Source organism: Trichomonas vaginalis, chromosome IV (genome assembly GCF_026262505.1).
Source record: "Trichomonas vaginalis G3 chromosome IV, whole genome shotgun sequence".
Lineage (NCBI taxonomy): Eukaryota > Parabasalia > Trichomonadida > Trichomonadidae > Trichomonas > Trichomonas vaginalis.
This window is the reverse complement of record NC_067206.1, coordinates 31,018,900-31,037,764: the sequence shown is the minus strand read 5'-3', so window position 1 is coordinate 31,037,764 and position 18,865 is coordinate 31,018,900. Positions and strand designations below refer to the sequence as shown.

The window sequence follows — 18,865 nt, the reverse complement described above, 5'->3', positions numbered from 1 at the left end:
ATCAAATGCAGAGCCATATAACTTTTCTGATATTGTCTGATCTTTTTATGAATGGTTGAAACAATTTTTGTAAGCAAGTTTACTTTGATATTTTGCTTTGTTATATAATAGTGAACAATATTAGGAAAATGGCCAATAACCCCCTTAATTTTTCAAGAGAGGGGATAGACTATTTTCATAGCGCTACTTTGAATTTTTTGAATACCAATCAGTTATTGGATAAAATAATATTCCAAGTTATTTATTAATAACGCAAAAAATGTAGCAACTTTATTTTGGCTGATTGATAAAACCTGTATCAAAAATCATTTTCAGAAGATTCTTCGGAACGTTATTAAATTTTATGAATATCATTACTTATCTATTCATGATATAGAACATTATATTTCTATTGATCGTTTTGATTGGACATTGAAAATTTTTTTCATAAAAATTTATCATGTTTGGAGTTGAGGAGTATCATCCAAGATTTACAAACATGAATATCACTCTGGATTGCGATTTCTCAAGCAATCCCTTCTCTCTCATCAAGAAAGACGAAGATATCCAGCTTGAAATTTTCGAAGCCAATATACTCCCAATGATCAAATCAGCAATTCGAGACGACAAAAAGTCTATGTTTGCTAGCATATTAGATGCTTCACATCAAATATTCGAAAAATTCTATGATTTGGGGGAGCACCTTATGAGAACCGAAATATTTTCCGTAATCATCTCCACAATTCAGACAGGATCTCAGCGTAAGGTATTGGATATAACCCAGCTCGCCGAAGAAATTTGTGCCTCGATTCCTTCAGACTATCGTGATGACTTTACAACAGAAATCATAGAAAAGTATTATAGTTCTCAAGATCCAAAGCTTAGATATCTTACAACTCGTCTTATCCCTATAGTTTGTGACTCTCAGAACATTTTTCCTTACATATCCGCGTTGGCCAATGACGACCACCCAAATATTCGTGCTGCTGCTATTCTTAGCATATCATTTATCAACTGCCAAGACTCCTCTCTTGATAAGTTACTCGTTGATGCTTCAGAAGACACCGAAATTTGCGTACAACAATCTGTTGCCTCAATTATCGGTTCCGTGGCGCCACATCTCGTTAACGTTTACAAAAAGTTTTTAGTTAACCAGAATACTGTACGCGACGCTTTTCCAAGCTTTCCAAATGTTGTCAAGGCAAATAATTTTGGCCAACTTTACGACGCATTTGTTGAAGCAATGAAGATTGATAAGAACGATGCAGCCCTCGCACTCCTTGAAACCGTTAAAACAGCCGACATTGACAGCGAAGAATACCTATATATCAAAGCTGCCAGTGAACTCATGACATTTTCTCCATTCGCTTGGAGAATCCACTCATTCTCAGAAAGGTTCCAGAACAAAACAGATTTTCTTGAACTTTTAGACCCATCAAGAATTTCCGACTGGAGAACAAGATTTGCCATTCTCAAGCAATGCGAGGAATTCGTTCCTGAGCTTGGCTCATCACTCTGCCGCATTGCCGAGATATTCTCTGAAGATTCAACCGGATATATCAGAGGTGAATCTGTCAACCTCTGGATTGCCTTGTTGAAGCAGTCAAAGAACATCAAGGCTACAATGGTTGAAAGACTTACACGCGGCTCATGGCAGAAGAGGATGGTTCTCTCAAAGATTATTGTATCTATCGGAAAAAGTGGATTCGAAGATGTTGTTGAGTTACTTAAAAACGATGACATCGAGATTATCCGTCGTTTCATCCAAGACAATATAATATAAGATTCTTTTATTATATTTTTTTTTTGTTTATTTGTTTTTGCGAATAAATTATTGTTAGTGTTTTTATTAATTAATAGTTTTAATGACCTAAAGCATGCATAAGTTCGCCGAATCCAATGAGTCCGTCGCCGTTCACGTCCATTTCCTTGAAAGCGGCGTCGATATCAACTTCACCGAGATCACCAGCGAACAAAGCCATAAACTGACTAACTTCTTCTTTATCTAATTTCTTATTCTTATCTTTGTCGATCTTCAAGAATATTCTCTTGAACAAATATAAAGGATCTTCGGCAAGTTTGTCAGTGGCAGCCATAAATCTAACGAAATCATCAAATGTGATCTATGCATCTTCCTTGACATCTAAAAAGAAGAAAACAAGACGTGACCATTGAAATGGCAATTCAATTCCAGTCAAAAAACCTTCAAACTCTTTCATACTTAAGGTTCCATTGCCATTTTCATCTAACTCTTTAAACATCTCTTTAAATTCAAGAATTTCCTTTTGCGAGTACTTCTTATGGGTTCTAGACATCACTTTTGGCAAAAATTTTACAAACAATAATCGTAAATGATGATGTTTTAAATGGAATTGTGCTTATTATACACAGATAATCAACATTTCATGTAAATTTGGCATAAACCTTAGGAAAATTTCAATTCCGATCAGAAGAGATTTGGTTTTTTAGGATAATATATGAATGACATATATGAAATGAACATTAAAACTTATTGTGAAGTACTATAATGTATTCAGTTATGGATTTTGGAAGGTATTCAAGAAATGAGAGTTTTTGAGGCTTATCCTAGCAGAACAAAAAATTTGAATCAGAGCTAACAGATTTTGCCATTCTATTATTTCCAAATACATATGCAAATTAGGCTTGAAATTCAATAATCTCATTAAGCATAATTTGGTTAATTGAGCTATATTGAAATATAAAAGTTTCAAGATCAAGTCTTTATACTACTATTGAAGAAGAAATATGCATATTAAAAAACATGCATAATAATTTTCCTTCTTAAAAATCTATAAATACATAGAAAGTGATTAAATTATGACCAATTATTTCTATTCTTTTGGATCTTTCTCTTTACAGGCTGAATTTCAAAAAGATCATCATATGAAGCAGTTATCAGATTTGTACAATTTCCTTTTTTGTTAATACGCATATTTGCTGACTTGCATGAAGTGCAATTGTACATTGAGCTGCAATTTAAACAGTTCTTGCTACACTCTTTACAGATAAATGAGTCATTAAAATAGTGGCTTGGGCATTCTATTTGACCACAATTTTGTTGATGTAAAACAAAAGGATACTTGCATGAATCACACACCGAAGGGTTACCTGGACATGATTTACAATTTAAAACATCACATGCAGTGCACTTTCGGTTTGTTGAGTCTTGATAATAGCCATCTCCACAAGAATTGATGCAGTCATTACCATTCTGGAAGTAGTCTTTTTTACATAGGTCACATGTATCTCCATAACTGCATTTTTCACAGTTTGGTGGGCAATCAATACATTCATTTCCAAACTGATAAGTATAAGGAGGACATGAAGTATATTCGCATTTTCCTTTGTATAAAACATGACTTGAATAACATTGACTGCATGTCATGCTATTGTCACATCTCGAACAATTCTTGATACATTCTTTGCAGATATAAGAATCATTGAAGTAAGATGCAGGACACTCTTGTTTGCATTCATTACCCGATAAAACATAAGGATGTGAGCAAGATTCACATATTGAAGCATCGGATTTGCATGAATTACAGTTTGGAACTGTGCATGAATCGCAAATCGAAGGACTTCGTGAACATGATTTGCAATTCGGAACAGTGCATCTGGTGCAAGTATATGTAGACGAATCTTGGTAATAACCTGAATCACAATTTTCCACACATTTACCTTCATTTTTGTAGTAACCGGTCTTACATGAGCCACATTTATTTTCATTACTACATGTTTCACATCCTGATGGACAACTATATTCATATTTGATTATAACTCGTCCATTTCCGAAATTTTGTTTTTCTAGTCCATCAAAAATTTCTTGTTTGATAAAAGAATTGTCAGAAATGATGCAAGATGAACCGCTAACGCCAACACTGAGCGAATTAGGATTATTATAACCTCCTTTGCCACCTAAACAGCCCCCTCCACCACCACTTCCTGTAACTTTATCGCTAAAAAGATCAAAAATGCCTCCTTTTTCTCCATTTCGATTTTCTGTCATGTAACTCTTATCATTGGTTCGTCCATATGAACCAGATTGGGCTTTGTAAAAACAGTAATTGTCTCCACCTCCTGGGGAACCATCAACAAATGATGTCGCACCAGAACATCCTGCGGCAACAATATAATAATTATTATTTAAGATAACTCGTGTGGACCCACCACCGCCTCCTGGAATTTCACTTACATCAGTGGCACCAGGATCGCCACCATCTGGTCGACTTCCTGCATTTATATTATTATTACAGTTTTCTTTTCCTTTTTCTCCAATTTCGATTCTATACGGAATTGCTTGATTTTCTACTTTAATTTTTGCATATGCGTATGCTCCAGCTCCTCCATTTTTTGATATTTGGTTTCCCTCACAGTAATTTCCGCCCTGTGCTCCGTAGCATTCAATTTCATATTGGCCTGGATTTAAATTACCTGTAAGTTCTTGATAACCAGTCTCATTGACGAGAACTTTTTGAAAAAATAGCAAAAACATTCAGCGTTGATGTAAGTAACACATTTTCTCAACAAAGCAGACATGATTTAACGTTGTTGCATTGATTGAAGGCAATGCTGTTCTCTAAATATCAAAAAAAATAAGATAATTTGAGAGGATCAGAAAATTGAATAAACTCACAAAATAATTCCTTATAGAGAAATATCTTACTAAAAAGAGATTTTAAGCTAGATTTCCTATATCATATCCATTAAGCTTCTCAATCCAGATTAATAACTTTACAACTTAAAAAAAAACGCCCAGGATTGCGATTTTTCTTTTCATGAGATCCTTGCATACTATATTACAAAGGTACATTCACTAGGCGATAACAGTAAAATGGGATGAAAATAGGATAAATAGCATCCCTATATAGTGCCTAACAATATTTATACGGGCAAAAAAAATTTGGCTAGAGATTTGGCGAGTTAGAAAACTTAGAAAATTGAGAGGGATTTTTATTTTCGAATTTTTTTGGAAAGTTAAAATTGTGATTAAAAATCGATTTCCGGGAGAACTAAGCATCTCATCATATATTTAAATCGATAAAATTATTAAATAATAGTTGAATAGTACAACTACATGAAATTGTGGCTGAATATACAGAAAAAATGAACATATTTGACATTTTTGAAAATTCATATAGTTGGATGGTGACAGACTCATAAACTATACTTTAGCTAAGAATGGTATATGATTTCAGCAACACATGGTTAAAATCGTAAAAATTTTTTAGATTTCAAACAGATATATGGTAATCTAATGGAACAGAGTCAGCAAATAGCATGTAAAATATGTTACAATTAACTTTTTATTATATCCAATAGTAAATATCGAATGTTATCCAGCTTTATGGTTAAATATTTTCGGTTCAATTTTTTTTTCGTATAGAAATTTTTGAAAATATCAGTATCTCAATTTCTGTCGATCAATTTTCTATAAAATTAAAAATGGTTGTGGAGCATCATGTTGTGGTCATATATTTTCATTTTCATTTTTTGCATAAATATTTCCCGCCAAAATACAAAAGTGCCATAATCTCATGGTGGACCACAGCTGGAGTCACCGCCGACTATCCACTTGCTGGGATGCTACGCAGCCTTTGATCTGGCCAATCTTAGTGCTGCTCCATCCACATCAGCAAGTGATTTCGGCGGGAGATCTCCAATCGGTCTTCCATGAGGGTTACGCAAGCCAGAAGCACAATACCTGTGCAGTCTAACTGCTAGGATATAGTAGCTAGGCTGCGTAGTTACTGTGCTTCTGTCGATATTAGTTATACGTTATTGCCCTCGTTGACTATAGTACTACTCCTTAACCTCCGAGGGTTAGGGGAGTAAGTTTGCCTGAAATGGGCAATGTTCATTACGAAATCTCTCATTCGATGAGAGACTTCGTAATGAGCATTGCCTTAAAGTACTCTTACTACTCTTTCCTAGTTCCCAAAAGGCCTAGGATTCTGTAATTAATCGAATAGGGCAGAGTTCTTCCGAAGTCTCTCATTTGGATTTCCTTCCTCATTTGAGGAAAATCCAGATAACTTCAGCACAAACGAATTACAGACATATTCTCTCGCTCTTTGCTGGCCAAGTACCACAACTAGACTTCGGAAGAACTCTGCCCTATTCGATTAATTACAGAATCCTAGGCCTTTTGGGAACTAGGAAAGAGTAGTAAGAGTACTTTAAGGCAATGCTCATTACGAAGTCTCTCATCGAATGAGAGATTTCGTAATGAACATTGCCCATTTCAGGCAAACTTACTCCCCTAACCCTCGGAGGTTAAGGGAGTAGTACTATAGTCAACGAGGGCAATAACGTATAACTAATATCGACAGAAGCACAGTAACTACGCAGCCTAGCTACTATATCCTAGCAGTTAGACTGCACAGGTATTGTGCTTCTGGCTTGCGTAACCCTCATGGAAGACCGATTGGAGATCTCCCGCCGAAATCACTTGCTGATGTGGATGGAGCAGCACTAAGATTGGCCAGATCAAAGGCTGCGTAGCATCCCAGCAAGTGGATAGTCGGCGGTGACTCCAGCTGTGGTCCACCATGAGATTATGGCACTTTTGTATTTTGGCGGGAAATATTTATGCAAAAAATGAAAATGAAAATATATGACCACAACATGATGCTCCACAACCATTTTTAATTTTATAGAAAATTGATCGACAGAAATTGAGATACTGATATTTTCAAAAATTTCTATACGAAAAAAATTCAGAACCATATTTTCTTATCGAGCTTCTCTTGAACTGTTGTATTAAGGTTGTAAATTTTTGATGCTAGAAACTTTGGAATCTTCTTTGCTGCAGCATTTTTCTTGAGAGTTCTTGCAATTTCGAATAGATCTGCGCATTGTATGAAATGGGGGCTTTAAAATATCTTGAAAACAGAATAGGACTGCTTTTCCAAAGGAATGCTTACTTGTAAATCAGAGAGTTTCAAAATTGAGTACAAGATTATCATCATACCTTTTGATTTTGCTGCGTAAAAGGAAGACAAGGTATTAACAAATCATTTACTGTTGTTCATCAAAAGAAGAAAACTTTGATAACAACTAATGATGATAAAATCAAGCAATCTTTTAATATTTTAAATTGATAAGACATTCAAAATATTTGAATTGTTTAAAATATTTTCTTTTAATTTCTCTAATATATTATCATGATTATATAATCAAATTTAAATTTTTATTCAAAAAGGCAATATTTCAAATTTTTAATTTCAATAATCTTAATTCTGCAATAAATGTATTTAATTGTAGCAAATTTAATGATCTTCGTCATGGTTAGCAATTTGGAACTCATAAATTAATGATTTCTTCAAGTAAAATTCTGCATTATTTCAAAAGTCAATAATTCTCTAGTAACTTTTCCCCAAACCCTAACCATTATATTATATGTGTAATAGAGAATAATTGCAAAAAAAGATGGCCGAATTTACTGGGTAGTTCTTGTGATGCGAAATAATTGGAATTTAACACCTAGTTTTAGCAGCATCATTCTCTTTTTGCTCTCATTTAAATGCTTTTGCACACTTTAATTTTGAAATATAAGAGTTTTGGAAATTATCAAATTTATCTGCTCAAATACTATAGATCTTCATAAGTGTTAATAGAATCACCAGCCTTACATATAGTGTTTAATATAATGATGCACATCATACTGGGATTTATTCCTTATTCATCTAGTTATTATAAGATTTACAACCCCATGAAAATTTAAAATTTTGTCAAAAATAGTGAATGTACCTTTTATATTACGAAAAGTTCACTATCAAATATTAACTCTTTTTGATATTTTTCAAAAAAAATTTAAAAAGTTTTTTTTCTCTGTTTTTTTACTTTAAAACAAAACGATAAAATAAATCAATCCAATAAGATATATTAATATATATATAACACAAAAAATAAAAAATATAACAAAAATAAATCTAAAAAAACAAAAACTCTAAAACTAAATATCAAAGTTGAAGTCATCTATATCACCAAATGTAGAATTCATCATCTCGTAGTCCATCGGCAAGTTGATTGGCTGTTGCATCTGTTGTTGTTGCTGTTGCTGCATCGGCATCTGTTGCTGAGGTGGTGGCTGCATTGGCATTGGCTGTGGCATCGACATTTGTGGCATCTGCATCTGTGGCGGTTGAAGATTTACTGGTTCAGGAGCTGTAACGTTGAAGAACAATGGTTCTTTGTCTGGTTCGAATGCCTGAGGAGGTATATTGAGGATTATTATGCTCCGAACCTGTTCCGGCAACTTGATGTAGATTTCCCTCAGTTTGAAATGGTAGGAAGTCTGATTTATCTGGGTCAGATTCGATGTAAAGCACGTGATGAAGTTGAGGGAGTCCAAAAGGAAGTCGAATCCGCGAGATCTTTGTTCGGATACAGAATATATCCACTCCAAAAGCCTGCAAGCGGTGTTTTCGATACGTGTCTGTATTGGAAATGTCTGTCTGTAGATGTACGATACGAAAACTGACGCGGCCGTGTAGAAAAATGGTCCTTGCTGGTCTTGTGGCACAGGAGCGGCCAAAAGAGTATCAACAAGGATTTCGTTCTGGTTAGAACTGACGCCACAGATCAATGCCGGGTGCAAATAGTCAACAAGGAAAGGTGTATAAGTTAAATTTGAGGCTTTGATGGCATTCGTGGCTTGTTGAAGGGCGGCGTTGGCGAATATAGGGGTCTTGTACCTGGAAAAGTCCTTTTCGCAGATCAACGACCACGCATTTAGGAAAACATCTCTCCTTTTCATGTCTGCTTCGTTTTCTGGCGAAAGAGACATGAACAGATTGTAAAAGGCAAGTGCGACGGTGCTGGCAAACTTGGTCGTGGCCTGTTTGTCCGGTGTAATCGGTTGAGGTAATCCTTGACTCGGAGGACCGGAGAAATAGAGGTGGTACTTGAGCCAGTATGCAAGGAGCCTGCAGTTGGAGTCGTTCGCGTTCTGTTTGAAGAACTCAAAGGCCTTTTCGAAGTTTGGATCTCGAGCTTCTTCGGGAAGTAACGCGAAATAGGTTCCGGCGAGGGTCATATTGTCGAAGGACTTTAATACATCATCTGTTAGTTGTGGAAGTGGAGCGTTCTTGAGGACATCTACTAATTCTGTTAACATTGGCTCTCCTTGATAGCCTTTGATGGAATTGGATGAGAAGCAGTTGAGAGGGGTGAATAAATCTAGTCGCGCTTTGCAGATTGTGAGGAAAATATTGGCAATTTTGCCGAATGGAGAAGAATTTGCACTTCCGCGGCGTTTCTTGGACTCCGCGAGGAAGTTTGCTGGTTGGAAAAGTCCCTTCTCGAAGATGAAAGTGAAGAAATCTTGCAAAAGAAGGTTTAAACGATCATCGAAATCTTCTTCGGGAAAAGTGAGTAAAACAGCCAATAAATGCTTTATAAAGAAATTAGGAGGTAAGGTAACACATCCTGACTGAGCAAATTCGAGGAAGAATTTTATCATGGTCGAAGATTTCAAAGAGTGGAAATGAAGGAGTTGGGAGAGGAATGTGCGGAAGATTAATTCGAAATCATGCGTGGTTTCGACATTGTGGAAGGCATCGAAGATATGGAGGCTGCATAAGTAAGAAAATCTTCTGAAAAGTTCTCTGATCTTTGTAGAGTCGATAGAAACGCCTTTTGCGGTCTTAGATATTTCGTTCAACTCGGGTCTGCGTGGAATATCCTTGTAATGCTCGTAGATAAACAAAATAATATCCATCATTACAGGATCGCTTGAATTCTGTGTAATAAGGTCGATGAATTTCGAAAACTGTCCATGAGAAACCAAAAATGGAAGCGAATTCTGAACTCTTGGCATGATATGAGTGTTAATAGAGAATTTCAAGTCTTTTGAATCAGTAATCTTATCGAAAAGTAGTGGGAATAATGTATCTAGATTCAATTGGGATATGACGTCGATGATTTCTGAGACGTGTTTCGTTTCATTTATCGCATATGAGACAATACTATAGATAACAGGGTAAGGAAGCTGCTTGACCTTATCCATATTAGCCAAAATTGTAAGTTCGAGAGGTTTTACTGTGATTTCGCGGACAATTTGATCGTATCCAGTAATTCCAAGCTTCAACATGCAAGATTCGAAGAGTTTCATAGCCCTTGGAGACCTTACGTAAAATGGTACTGATGAAATAATGACGCTTGTAGCTTGTGGTCTTGTCAAAATGTATCCAGCCTGAATAATGTAAGAAACAAAGGACGTATAGCTTACCAACCCGAACGCCTGCAATTCAGCGAACAAGTGGCGAAGTTTGGAGATCTGATCAACATGCTCATAGTAGAAATCTACGAGAGATGGGAGATCGAATTCTTTGACTTGAATTTTTGTGAGGGTCCAGACGATTATACTTGAAAGCTCAGCATTTTCGCCCTCGAACCAGAACAAAATTTCGAAGAGTTTTATCGCAACTTGCGAACAAGCCTCATCCGATGCGTAAATAGCCGCGCTTTCGATGGCAAGGCTTGTTTTGGCCTCATCGTAGTACGGATATGAAGCGACAATGATGTTTGAGAGCTGTGTTGCGAGGGATAATAATCTTGGAGTGACAATCTGATAAACGGAGCGTGCTCTCTTCTTTAGCAGGTCATTTCTCATCATGAGGTCATCGATTTTTGGTCCAAACGGGAAGTTCAGCTTAGGAGTAAAATTCTGACCCAAATGATAGAAAAGAGAGAGCTGTATGAGGTGAGTTTGCTGTAGAAGTAATTGCTCGTCCATTATTGATAAATAATCAATGCTAGAGGTAAAAGCTGCGACAGTTAAAACGTGAGTTCTTAAAATTTCGTTTTTGAAGATTTTAAGCGATTCCGGCTGCAATTTGCTGATGGCTCCTTGAAGGAATTCCAAATGGTCTAATAAATTATCCTGATAACAGTAGAAACAGACTTTTGCAAAATAATGTTCGTCAACTTTTTCAAATTCTAAAAGCATCTTAGTAAGATCAATCTTTGTACCGATTTTCTTGATAATGTAGTGTAACGCCCATGCAGCGCGATCAGGAGAAACGTTTTGATCAAAAATGTTTTCTAATACGTATGTTAGGTCCTTCTCCTCCAATTTGGGGAACGGACAAAGTGAATATGGATGTATTTTGGTGTCTGCAAGCATTTCCATCCATAACGGAACGCTTCCATCATGTACATATCGCTGTGGACCAGGATCTAGCCTTTGATCTTGAAGGCGAATCATTTGTGGTGTATTTCTTTCTAAATTTTGGAACTTTTGATCAAGATCATTCAACAGAGGAACATTTTGATAAGGATCATTGCATAAAATCGAATTTGTATTATCTCCATAGCTATATGGTGGCGTAAATGGCTGATTATTGCCTGGATCGGGTTGTAAATATGGTTTTCGTGCAAATTCTGTTACATAATTAGGATTCATCAAAAAATAGCGGTTTTTGTAAACTTTGGCGCTCAACGCACCAAAAATGAATGAGAAAATAAAATATAAAATGATCTAGTTTTATTATTCATATGATGTATGTAATAATGAACACAAAATGAGCAAGTTATCTATAAGATATTTTAGATTCAATAAGGATTGATATTGTCAAATAGCCTTCGTCTATCATTAAAACCATGTATTGGTTATGAGGAAATATGTGATATGTTAGATATGCAATAGTTCAAAATAAATTAGAAAATTATCCTTCAATATGATACAAATTCTTAGATGCGATATAGATAATTATTGTCAAGTCTTGAACTAGATTTAGTTCAATATCAGAATTGTTGGGGCAAAGAAGGAAGATATAATTTTGATTTTTTAACCTCAATCTCGAAACATCATGTGAAATATGAGTTTCAAATAGTGTACTAATTCTATTGTGATATGTTTCAAAGGTCGAAAATCTGATTGGTCGTTTAAAAATAAATTTTACTTTTATAATTTTTTGTTTTTGCAACAACTCTGCTTCTAAGAACAGGTCATATATTAATAAATCATGTTTCCAGCCTAATCGGAGTTAAGCGATTAATAGCAGGAAAGCAAGAAGCCTTGGATATGTTGAAATCCACTTAAACTTGCGTACTGATATGGGAGAACTCCTGTGTTATCACGTGATTCGGGATTCGCTCCAAAACTAATAAGAGTCGAAACAATATCAATATTCGGATTCTTTGCGGCTAAATGTAGCGGAGTTACTTTTATTTAAAGTGAATGCCTCTGTTTGGTAAAGCAGAATGTCATATAATAGGAATGAACGTTCTTTGCATTTACATTACTTCCATTTTTACATAAGAACTCGATTAAATCAACGTTCTCGGATACAACGGCAAGGTGTAGAGGAGTCATTTTTCTTTTGTTTGGAACTGATAAGTTCATGTTATATTGGTACCAAAACCAATATACGAGGTCTGGATGGTTATAAAAGATTGCATAGTGGATAACCGTATCACCATATGAATCTTGAATACTCCAGTCTAAGTCTACAACGATGCCAGAAAGAAAATTGACGATTTCTAAAGATCCTCCTGCTGCTGCGAAGTGAATGATACTCCTATTTTTCTTGTCTTTAAGTAATAAGTCGCTTCCATTCATGAATAAGTACTTGAGACAACGAATTGAGCCAAAGAATGCTGCCACACAGTGTAATGGTGGACATTCTTTGAACATTTCGACATTATTGAAGTGTGTTTGAGGTAAACGTGTATTAATATCCATACCATTTGTGAAAAACAGTGAAAGATCATCTGCGTTGTCTGATTTGATGACTTTCAGTATCTTGTCGTTCATTTTTTGTATTGAAATTGTTTTTGCCATTTTCAGTCCAATTTTTTTCAATACTTTATACCGCCATTGCCAAAATGAAAATTACATTATAATTCATTTCAAAACAAGATTTACTATATTTATAGTTCTTGCTGATTCAGATATTTTTTCTAAAAATATGATGCATACAATAGAATTAACACCAATTCTAGCTTTAAAACAGTTTAATTTAGTTTCATTTCTAAGTATGCTGATAAAAGCAAAAGCAAAGTAATAAAGAAATTGAGCATGAAATTCGTTCTAGATATTGATTTGCCAACAAAGCAAAACTTTACCATATTGCTAGTGTACAGTACCATATTAAAAGATTTAATGAATTTCATTCTCACGAATAAATGGTCTATTGATGAAGAATGCATTTGAAACTGACTTCTCATATGAAAGAGCACGAAAAATCTATCATGAATAGTTATCTATTATATATATGGTATTTGGATGTGTATATGATTATTTCATATGTAAAAAATAAAAAATTAAAATTAAGTTTGACTTCGAAATCGTTTACGAGACAAAAATAAATAGAAAAATTTAATATGATTTCTAACATAAACTTTATCTTCGTTTTCGTCATTATTTGGAGTGGGATGACGACATTTATACTTTAATGAATCGACAACTTCTAAATTAAAAAGAGGATGTTCGTTTTCAAATGAAATATCTGTGTTCTTAAATGTTGGGGAGTACCCATATTCATATGATTTATTGCTATCTGTAGTTGAGCATTCAAATGTTATTGTTGAATATGCCTTAAAAATGTATTTAATTTCATTTTGACGAATACAACAATAACTCATGAAAACATCAGACGCAGAATAAATCAGAGAACCTTCATTTGGACTTTTATTTCTTATATAATTACATGAAGTAACTTTAAATTTTGATGAAGAATAAGATGAATGTGATGCGTGGTAATTAAAAGTACCTGATGATTGATTGTTTTCAACAACATTGACACAAGTTATGTATGAATCAGAGGTAATTTTTGAAACTAAATAACCTCCTTTATCTTCTTTGACTCTATTTTGTGTAATGTTGCATTCATTCATGATACAAAAACCATACACCATGGTAGTTAAACATCTGCAGTCTTGTTCTGAACTTCCGCAGTTGTAAACTGTAGTTTCATTAGCATGATTTTTGTAATTAGGTTGTTCTGAAACAAATATTGAAAATGCTGGGCCATTCGTAGCTTTATTTGTTGATTTTATGTATGAATTTTTTGCTTGAACAAATTCGCCTTTGTTGTAAAAGTAGAGAGAACCTCCATTTTGTGATCCGGAGGAACAGGAATCAAATTTATTCGTTTCTGTATATGTTTTAACGTTATCATTTGTTGAAGAAATTCTAACAGCTCCGTTTGGACTTAATTCAAGAAAAAAACAATTGGAAACAAAATAATTTAATGGTTTTGACCTAAAAAACTCTGTGCCGTTGTTATAATGCTCTTCATTAATATCCGATCCTGGGAATACAAATTCCCAGGATATTCTAAAATTTGGCCGACCAAATTAAAAACGGTTTAATGTTCATTGAAAAATTGTCAATTTTTTTATAGATTTTTAGCGAGCGGAATGAAATATCAACGAGTTTGTATAGTTATCAGGTGGCTAGCTTAAATGATTGAATATGCAGCCCTATTACAGTTCTTGACGCATAAACTGAATCTTTTTCTGATTTCACTGAAATAATAGCAACAATTTTCTACATCCAACATACCATACCCATTAAAGGAATTATAAATTTTTGTAATTTCAATATCAAGTGATCTAAAAGTCTGATTATCATAGTTCCAATCAAATTGAAACGTTTTTGAGCGAGAATTTATGAGATCTTGTATATACGATGTACTCTATGTGCATACAAATACTCGCAACAATTGTGTATAAATTCTTTACTCCTATGAAAAAAAAACAGGAATGATTTGTCAAATTTGGCGAAATGAACTTATATATATATTAATTTATTGTAGTACATATGATATATTAAAAACATACCGTAAAGAAATGCAAATTTTTTTAGAAAATATAAAATAAAACATAAAAGAGGAGTTTATAATAAAGATAGTTATGAATATCAAGCTTAGCGCTTGAGAGATCTATGATACCATGCGAGATATCCGAAAGTAGCGGACAAAAGGAGTAATGTTGCCCATGCAGCCATTTCTGAGGTAGAAACGGGGTGTTTTGATGGATATGTAACAGCAGATGGTAAAATAAATGTCTTTGCGAGGGTTCCGTAGTTGTAAGCAGCACATGCAAGTCTTTCATCTGTAATTTCAATGCATTTGTCAATATATTCCTTGCTGAGCTCTTGGCTGTACTTTATTCCTTGGTAAACAACGGTGTTTGTTACATTTAATGTATCGTTAACTGCCATTTGCCATGTAATGTTGACATTACAAGAAGGTCTTGGGAATTTGAGGAGCATGTAGTCAACATTCTTGTAGAAATCGGTCCATTGTGTTTCTGTATATGGTGTCTGGCGTGTATAGCGTCCGCAGCCTGAATCCCAGAAATCTAATAAAGACATCTCGTTTCCTTGGTATTTGATCATGTATTTCTTGCCGCTATCGTCACCATCCTTGAATCTGTCGTTGTCGAAGAGCTCTGATGTGTGTAATGGGGAGAAAGCTTCGAAAAATAAAGCTGATGCAACTTTGAAAGCAAAATTGTAAGCCCATTTATCTGTGATTGTGTTATTTATAAGGCCGCCGAGAAGGCCATTGAGTTGAACTGTTAAATCGTCTTTGTTTCTGTGGTAATTATCTGAACCATTGATTGGAGTTTGTACGAATCTCCAATGATTGAAGCATTTAGTGTTTGTTGGAGCATATTCAACACGTGCAAGCCATCCGCCGGCAACGCAAGGAGGGTCGTATTTTTCGTTAATTTGATTAAAAGCGCGGAGGAAAGCCTGCTTGGCAGGATCGAACTGTCTGAACATGAACTCTGTTCCAAGCATCAAAGCTTCTTCAGTCCATGAATAAGAAGTTGAAAAAAGCGTGAAAAACATTTGAAAAATAATTTTTTTTATTATCGTGATCCCCAACAGTTCTCATCTAAAATCAATTCAATATTCTTAATACAACTGACTTCAAAATAGGATTTGCATCTTGAATATTCAAGTAACACCATTATTATGTTTTATATTTCAAGATTACATTAATTGCAATCTTAAATCTTTATTTCATGGATATTGATTCTAATTATAGATTAGTTAAGGAAATTATAACTCCTATACTCTTATTAATTGGACACCAGTTAACCACGTCTGACACCAGATGAATGAAAAATTGCTTTGTGTTTCTATACATCGGATGCTTGTATGCTATGCATTCTAGGTAAAGGAACTATAGAATTCAAAGTATTTTATTATCCATGTTTCTTAGTGATAAAAAGCTTCATATGTTATTCATCATTTTTAGTCGAATTTTTTCTCAGAATCATTCTGTGTACAATTAGGATTGATGCTCTCAATAACACCGGTAGTTTCTTTAATATATTTCTCATATACAAGGTTGTTACTGAATTCATCTTTGATGATGCAATAATATCCGCCGTTCTTCCATTTTCAAAAATTGATACCAAATCAATATATTTCTCAAATGAGTAAAGTTTCAATGGAGTATTTAGACTTATCAGCTTCTTGATTTCGACTACCAACATGATAATGATTGGAATACTCTGATAAAGGCATTTATCACCATTATCTATTTTAAAAATGAAAAAATTGATATATTTCCACTTTTTTTAGAACTGATTGATAACAAAATAACTTATTTTTAATTAGATTAATGTAATCTAATCAATGATGATATTACTCTGCAGACATATGTCTTGTCATTGAACAAGAACATTATAATGAAGCATCCATAATGTCTAAAAAAAAGATGTGATAAAATTCAAATTTTTACAAAACAAATTCTTCGAAATTTTCATGGTTAAATACATAAAAGTCGCCCTTTCCCTTGCAAATCAATTTCCTTGTTTGCGGAGAGAAGTCAGGCATGTTCTCTATTGGTTTTGGCTCATCAATATTTAGTTCTATCACTGGATCATTCATAAACTTCAGAGTAAATCCATTTGCAAGTCTCATGAAGTTTGAAAGAATTCTTGCATTTGTGTCCTTGTTTTTTTCTTTCTTTGGAAATCCTTTCACGGCGTTCCACATCGATTTACTCGCCAAAATGAAGTCTCTTGAGTTGCAGACAATGTTCTGTCTGAAGTCATTGATGGACCTCATCACGTAAGTACCAAATGTCTCCGAAATACAGAAAGGAGCCGCGTTTTCGCTTTGATCTAATTTCCATGGTGAGTTAACAAGGTCAAAAACATCATCTAGCTGCAGTTTCTGTGCATACGTATTGATCAGATCAATCCTATTTGCTAAATATACAACGCCATCAACGAAATTGTCATCAGTTGTATAATCTAAAAAATTTATGGGCAAAATGATGTCAGGATTAGTCACAAGAACGAACTTACCACTAGACTTCATGATTCCGATGGTTTTGGCCTGGTTTGAGTCAAAATCTTCTTTAAAATTATTCAATTTTTGCAATTCAAGATGGTTTTGATGTGAAACTTTGACTATTTTGGTCTTTCCATGGAGGTTTTTGCCTATTTTGAGTACTTCTGATAAACCTTTCGTTGAATTATTGTTATATTCAACAATTACGACTTCAATTCGCGAAAGAGGGACTTTTTCCAGGGATTTGTCAATGACATCAATGAATCTCTGCATGATATCTATGAATTTTCCCTTGAAATAGTTGTCATTTCGCCCAGAAACAACAATTGACAAAAAAGTTTCATTTTTATGAGTTATTTGGAGTATTTTCTGGATATTCGTCTTCGCAAGCTTGTTAATATTAGATACATCCTTGAGTTGGACTGTTTTGATCTCATTTATCTTGTCTTTGTCAAATTTAAAATTATTATTAAAAATTATTGAACAATTTTTGAGATTTTCAGTTAGAATCTCTTCAACAGATAGTGAATTCTCAGATATTATACGTTCAACACATCTTCTTCGACTCATTTCGTGGTTTAAAATGAAATTTGAAATTTTCTCGTAAACGAAAAAGAGGATTTGACGCAGTCAAATCCTCTCTCTCAAAAAGTGGACTTTACATGGCAAATTTCAAATGCATGTAAGGTCCACTTTGATCAGTTTCAGGATGGAATTGGAGGCCATGAGGTACTGACATTGCATCAGTATCTCATAGCCTCCAATCCCTTCAAAAAATGGGAGAAACTTTGGTCGAATAATTTAACATTCGGCCAAAGTTTCTCCCATAATTAATGAGAATGAAAGGGTAAGAGGCATATAGGGTCACTATATACCTCTTACCCTTTCATTTTCATTTGGAGGTCAACAAACCCGGAGTTAATTGGAAACAATTAACTCCAAATTTGTTTATGTTAAGGAAGGAATTGGAGGGTAAGAGGTACATAGTATGAATATGTACCTCTTACCCTGCAATTCCTTCTAGAAAGTTCCAAAACTTTGGGTTAATTACAAACTATTAACCCAAAGTTTTGGAACTTTCAAGTGGAGATGGAAGGCTTTGGGTATATATTAATACAATATACCTCAAAGCCTTCCATCTCCACTACAAATGGGAGAAACTTTGTCCGAATAGTTTAACATTCGGACAAAGTTTCTCCCATCTTTCAATGTAATTGCTACCTGTGAGGTACTGACTTGAAGTCAGTGCTTCACAGGTAGCAATATCCAAAAATTTAAAAACATTTTATCAGTTCGTTAGAGAACTAGAGCCTCTTAGGTACTGAACCAGAATCAGTTCCTAGGGGACTCTAGTGATCTATATAAATCTGAGAAACTTTGAGGAAATTGTTCGACATTTCCTCAAAGTTTCTCAGCAATTTAGCGAGGAATGTTCGTTATCGTGTAGATATTTATAATATATACATGATAACAAACATTCCCCGCTAAAAGATGTAAAATCTTATAAGAAATATTTGCAAAAGAATAACAAATTGCAACAAATTTTATATGAAACTGAACCTTATGAGGTAGTGATTCAAGATCACCGCCTCATAAGAT

General features: G+C 34.4%; 9 protein-coding genes across 9 annotated transcripts, besides 6 other annotated features; 1 reads left to right on the top strand and 8 right to left on the bottom strand.

Annotated features, from left to right (window-relative positions):
• Positions 1 to 439: 439 nt before the first annotated feature.
• On the top strand, positions 440 to 1,813 carry TVAGG3_0199720 (armadillo (ARM) repeat-containing protein family; the record flags this gene model as incomplete). Its single annotated transcript, XM_001319715.2, has 1 exon — positions 440 to 1,762. One exon carries the CDS (start codon positions 440 to 442, stop codon positions 1,760 to 1,762), a length of 1,323 nt encoding a protein of 440 aa, XP_001319750.1.
• A 28-nt stretch (positions 1,814 to 1,841) lies between these two features.
• On the bottom strand, positions 1,842 to 2,287 carry TVAGG3_0199710 (EF-hand family; the record flags this gene model as incomplete). Its single annotated transcript, XM_001319716.2, has 1 exon — positions 1,842 to 2,075. The coding sequence occupies one exon, from the start codon at positions 2,073 to 2,075 to the stop codon at positions 1,842 to 1,844; it is 234 nt and encodes a 77-aa protein (XP_001319751.1).
• A 432-nt stretch (positions 2,288 to 2,719) lies between these two features.
• TVAGG3_0199700 (serine-type endopeptidase protein) lies at positions 2,720 to 4,635 on the bottom strand (the record flags this gene model as incomplete). Its single annotated transcript, XM_001319717.2, has 1 exon — positions 2,816 to 4,492. One exon carries the CDS (start codon positions 4,490 to 4,492, stop codon positions 2,816 to 2,818), a length of 1,677 nt encoding a protein of 558 aa, XP_001319752.1.
• Positions 4,636 to 4,798: 163 nt separating this feature from the next.
• Positions 4,799 to 5,360: a mobile genetic element.
• A 303-nt stretch (positions 5,361 to 5,663) lies between these two features.
• Positions 5,664 to 5,996: a mobile genetic element.
• Positions 5,997 to 6,091: a mobile genetic element.
• A 6-nt stretch (positions 6,092 to 6,097) lies between these two features.
• Positions 6,098 to 6,421: a mobile genetic element.
• On the bottom strand, positions 6,149 to 6,240 carry TVAGG3_0199660 (uncharacterized protein; the record flags this gene model as incomplete). The annotated part of the gene is made up of 1 exon (XM_051226285.1): positions 6,149 to 6,240. A coding segment is annotated over one exon (92 nt), but the record flags the coding sequence as incomplete, so codon positions are not given.
• Positions 6,422 to 6,724: 303 nt separating the features above from the next.
• Positions 6,725 to 7,754: a mobile genetic element.
• A 78-nt stretch (positions 7,755 to 7,832) lies between these two features.
• On the bottom strand, positions 7,833 to 11,415 carry TVAGG3_0199630 (uncharacterized protein; the record flags this gene model as incomplete). Its single annotated transcript, XM_001319719.1, has 1 exon — positions 7,955 to 11,407. The coding sequence occupies one exon, from the start codon at positions 11,405 to 11,407 to the stop codon at positions 7,955 to 7,957; it is 3,453 nt and encodes a 1,150-aa protein (XP_001319754.1).
• Positions 11,416 to 11,826: 411 nt separating this feature from the next.
• On the bottom strand, positions 11,827 to 13,185 carry TVAGG3_0199620 (protein ubiquitination; the record flags this gene model as incomplete). The annotated part of the gene is made up of 1 exon (XM_001319720.1): positions 12,176 to 12,760. The coding sequence occupies one exon, from the start codon at positions 12,758 to 12,760 to the stop codon at positions 12,176 to 12,178; it is 585 nt and encodes a 194-aa protein (XP_001319755.1).
• Positions 13,186 to 13,275: 90 nt separating this feature from the next.
• On the bottom strand, positions 13,276 to 14,272 carry TVAGG3_0199610 (uncharacterized protein; the record flags this gene model as incomplete). Its single annotated transcript, XM_001319721.2, has 1 exon — positions 13,276 to 13,863. The coding sequence occupies one exon, from the start codon at positions 13,861 to 13,863 to the stop codon at positions 13,276 to 13,278; it is 588 nt and encodes a 195-aa protein (XP_001319756.1).
• A 407-nt stretch (positions 14,273 to 14,679) lies between these two features.
• On the bottom strand, positions 14,680 to 15,813 carry TVAGG3_0199600 (phospholipase C/P1 nuclease family; the record flags this gene model as incomplete). Its single annotated transcript, XM_001319722.2, has 1 exon — positions 14,876 to 15,808. One exon carries the CDS (start codon positions 15,806 to 15,808, stop codon positions 14,876 to 14,878), a length of 933 nt encoding a protein of 310 aa, XP_001319757.1.
• An 892-nt stretch (positions 15,814 to 16,705) lies between these two features.
• On the bottom strand, positions 16,706 to 17,836 carry TVAGG3_0199590 (nucleotide-diphospho-sugar transferases family; the record flags this gene model as incomplete). The annotated part of the gene is made up of 1 exon (XM_001319723.1): positions 16,706 to 17,836. One exon carries the CDS (start codon positions 17,834 to 17,836, stop codon positions 16,706 to 16,708), a length of 1,131 nt encoding a protein of 376 aa, XP_001319758.1.
• A 29-nt stretch (positions 17,837 to 17,865) lies between these two features.
• Positions 17,866 to 18,865: part of a mobile genetic element that runs on past the window's edge.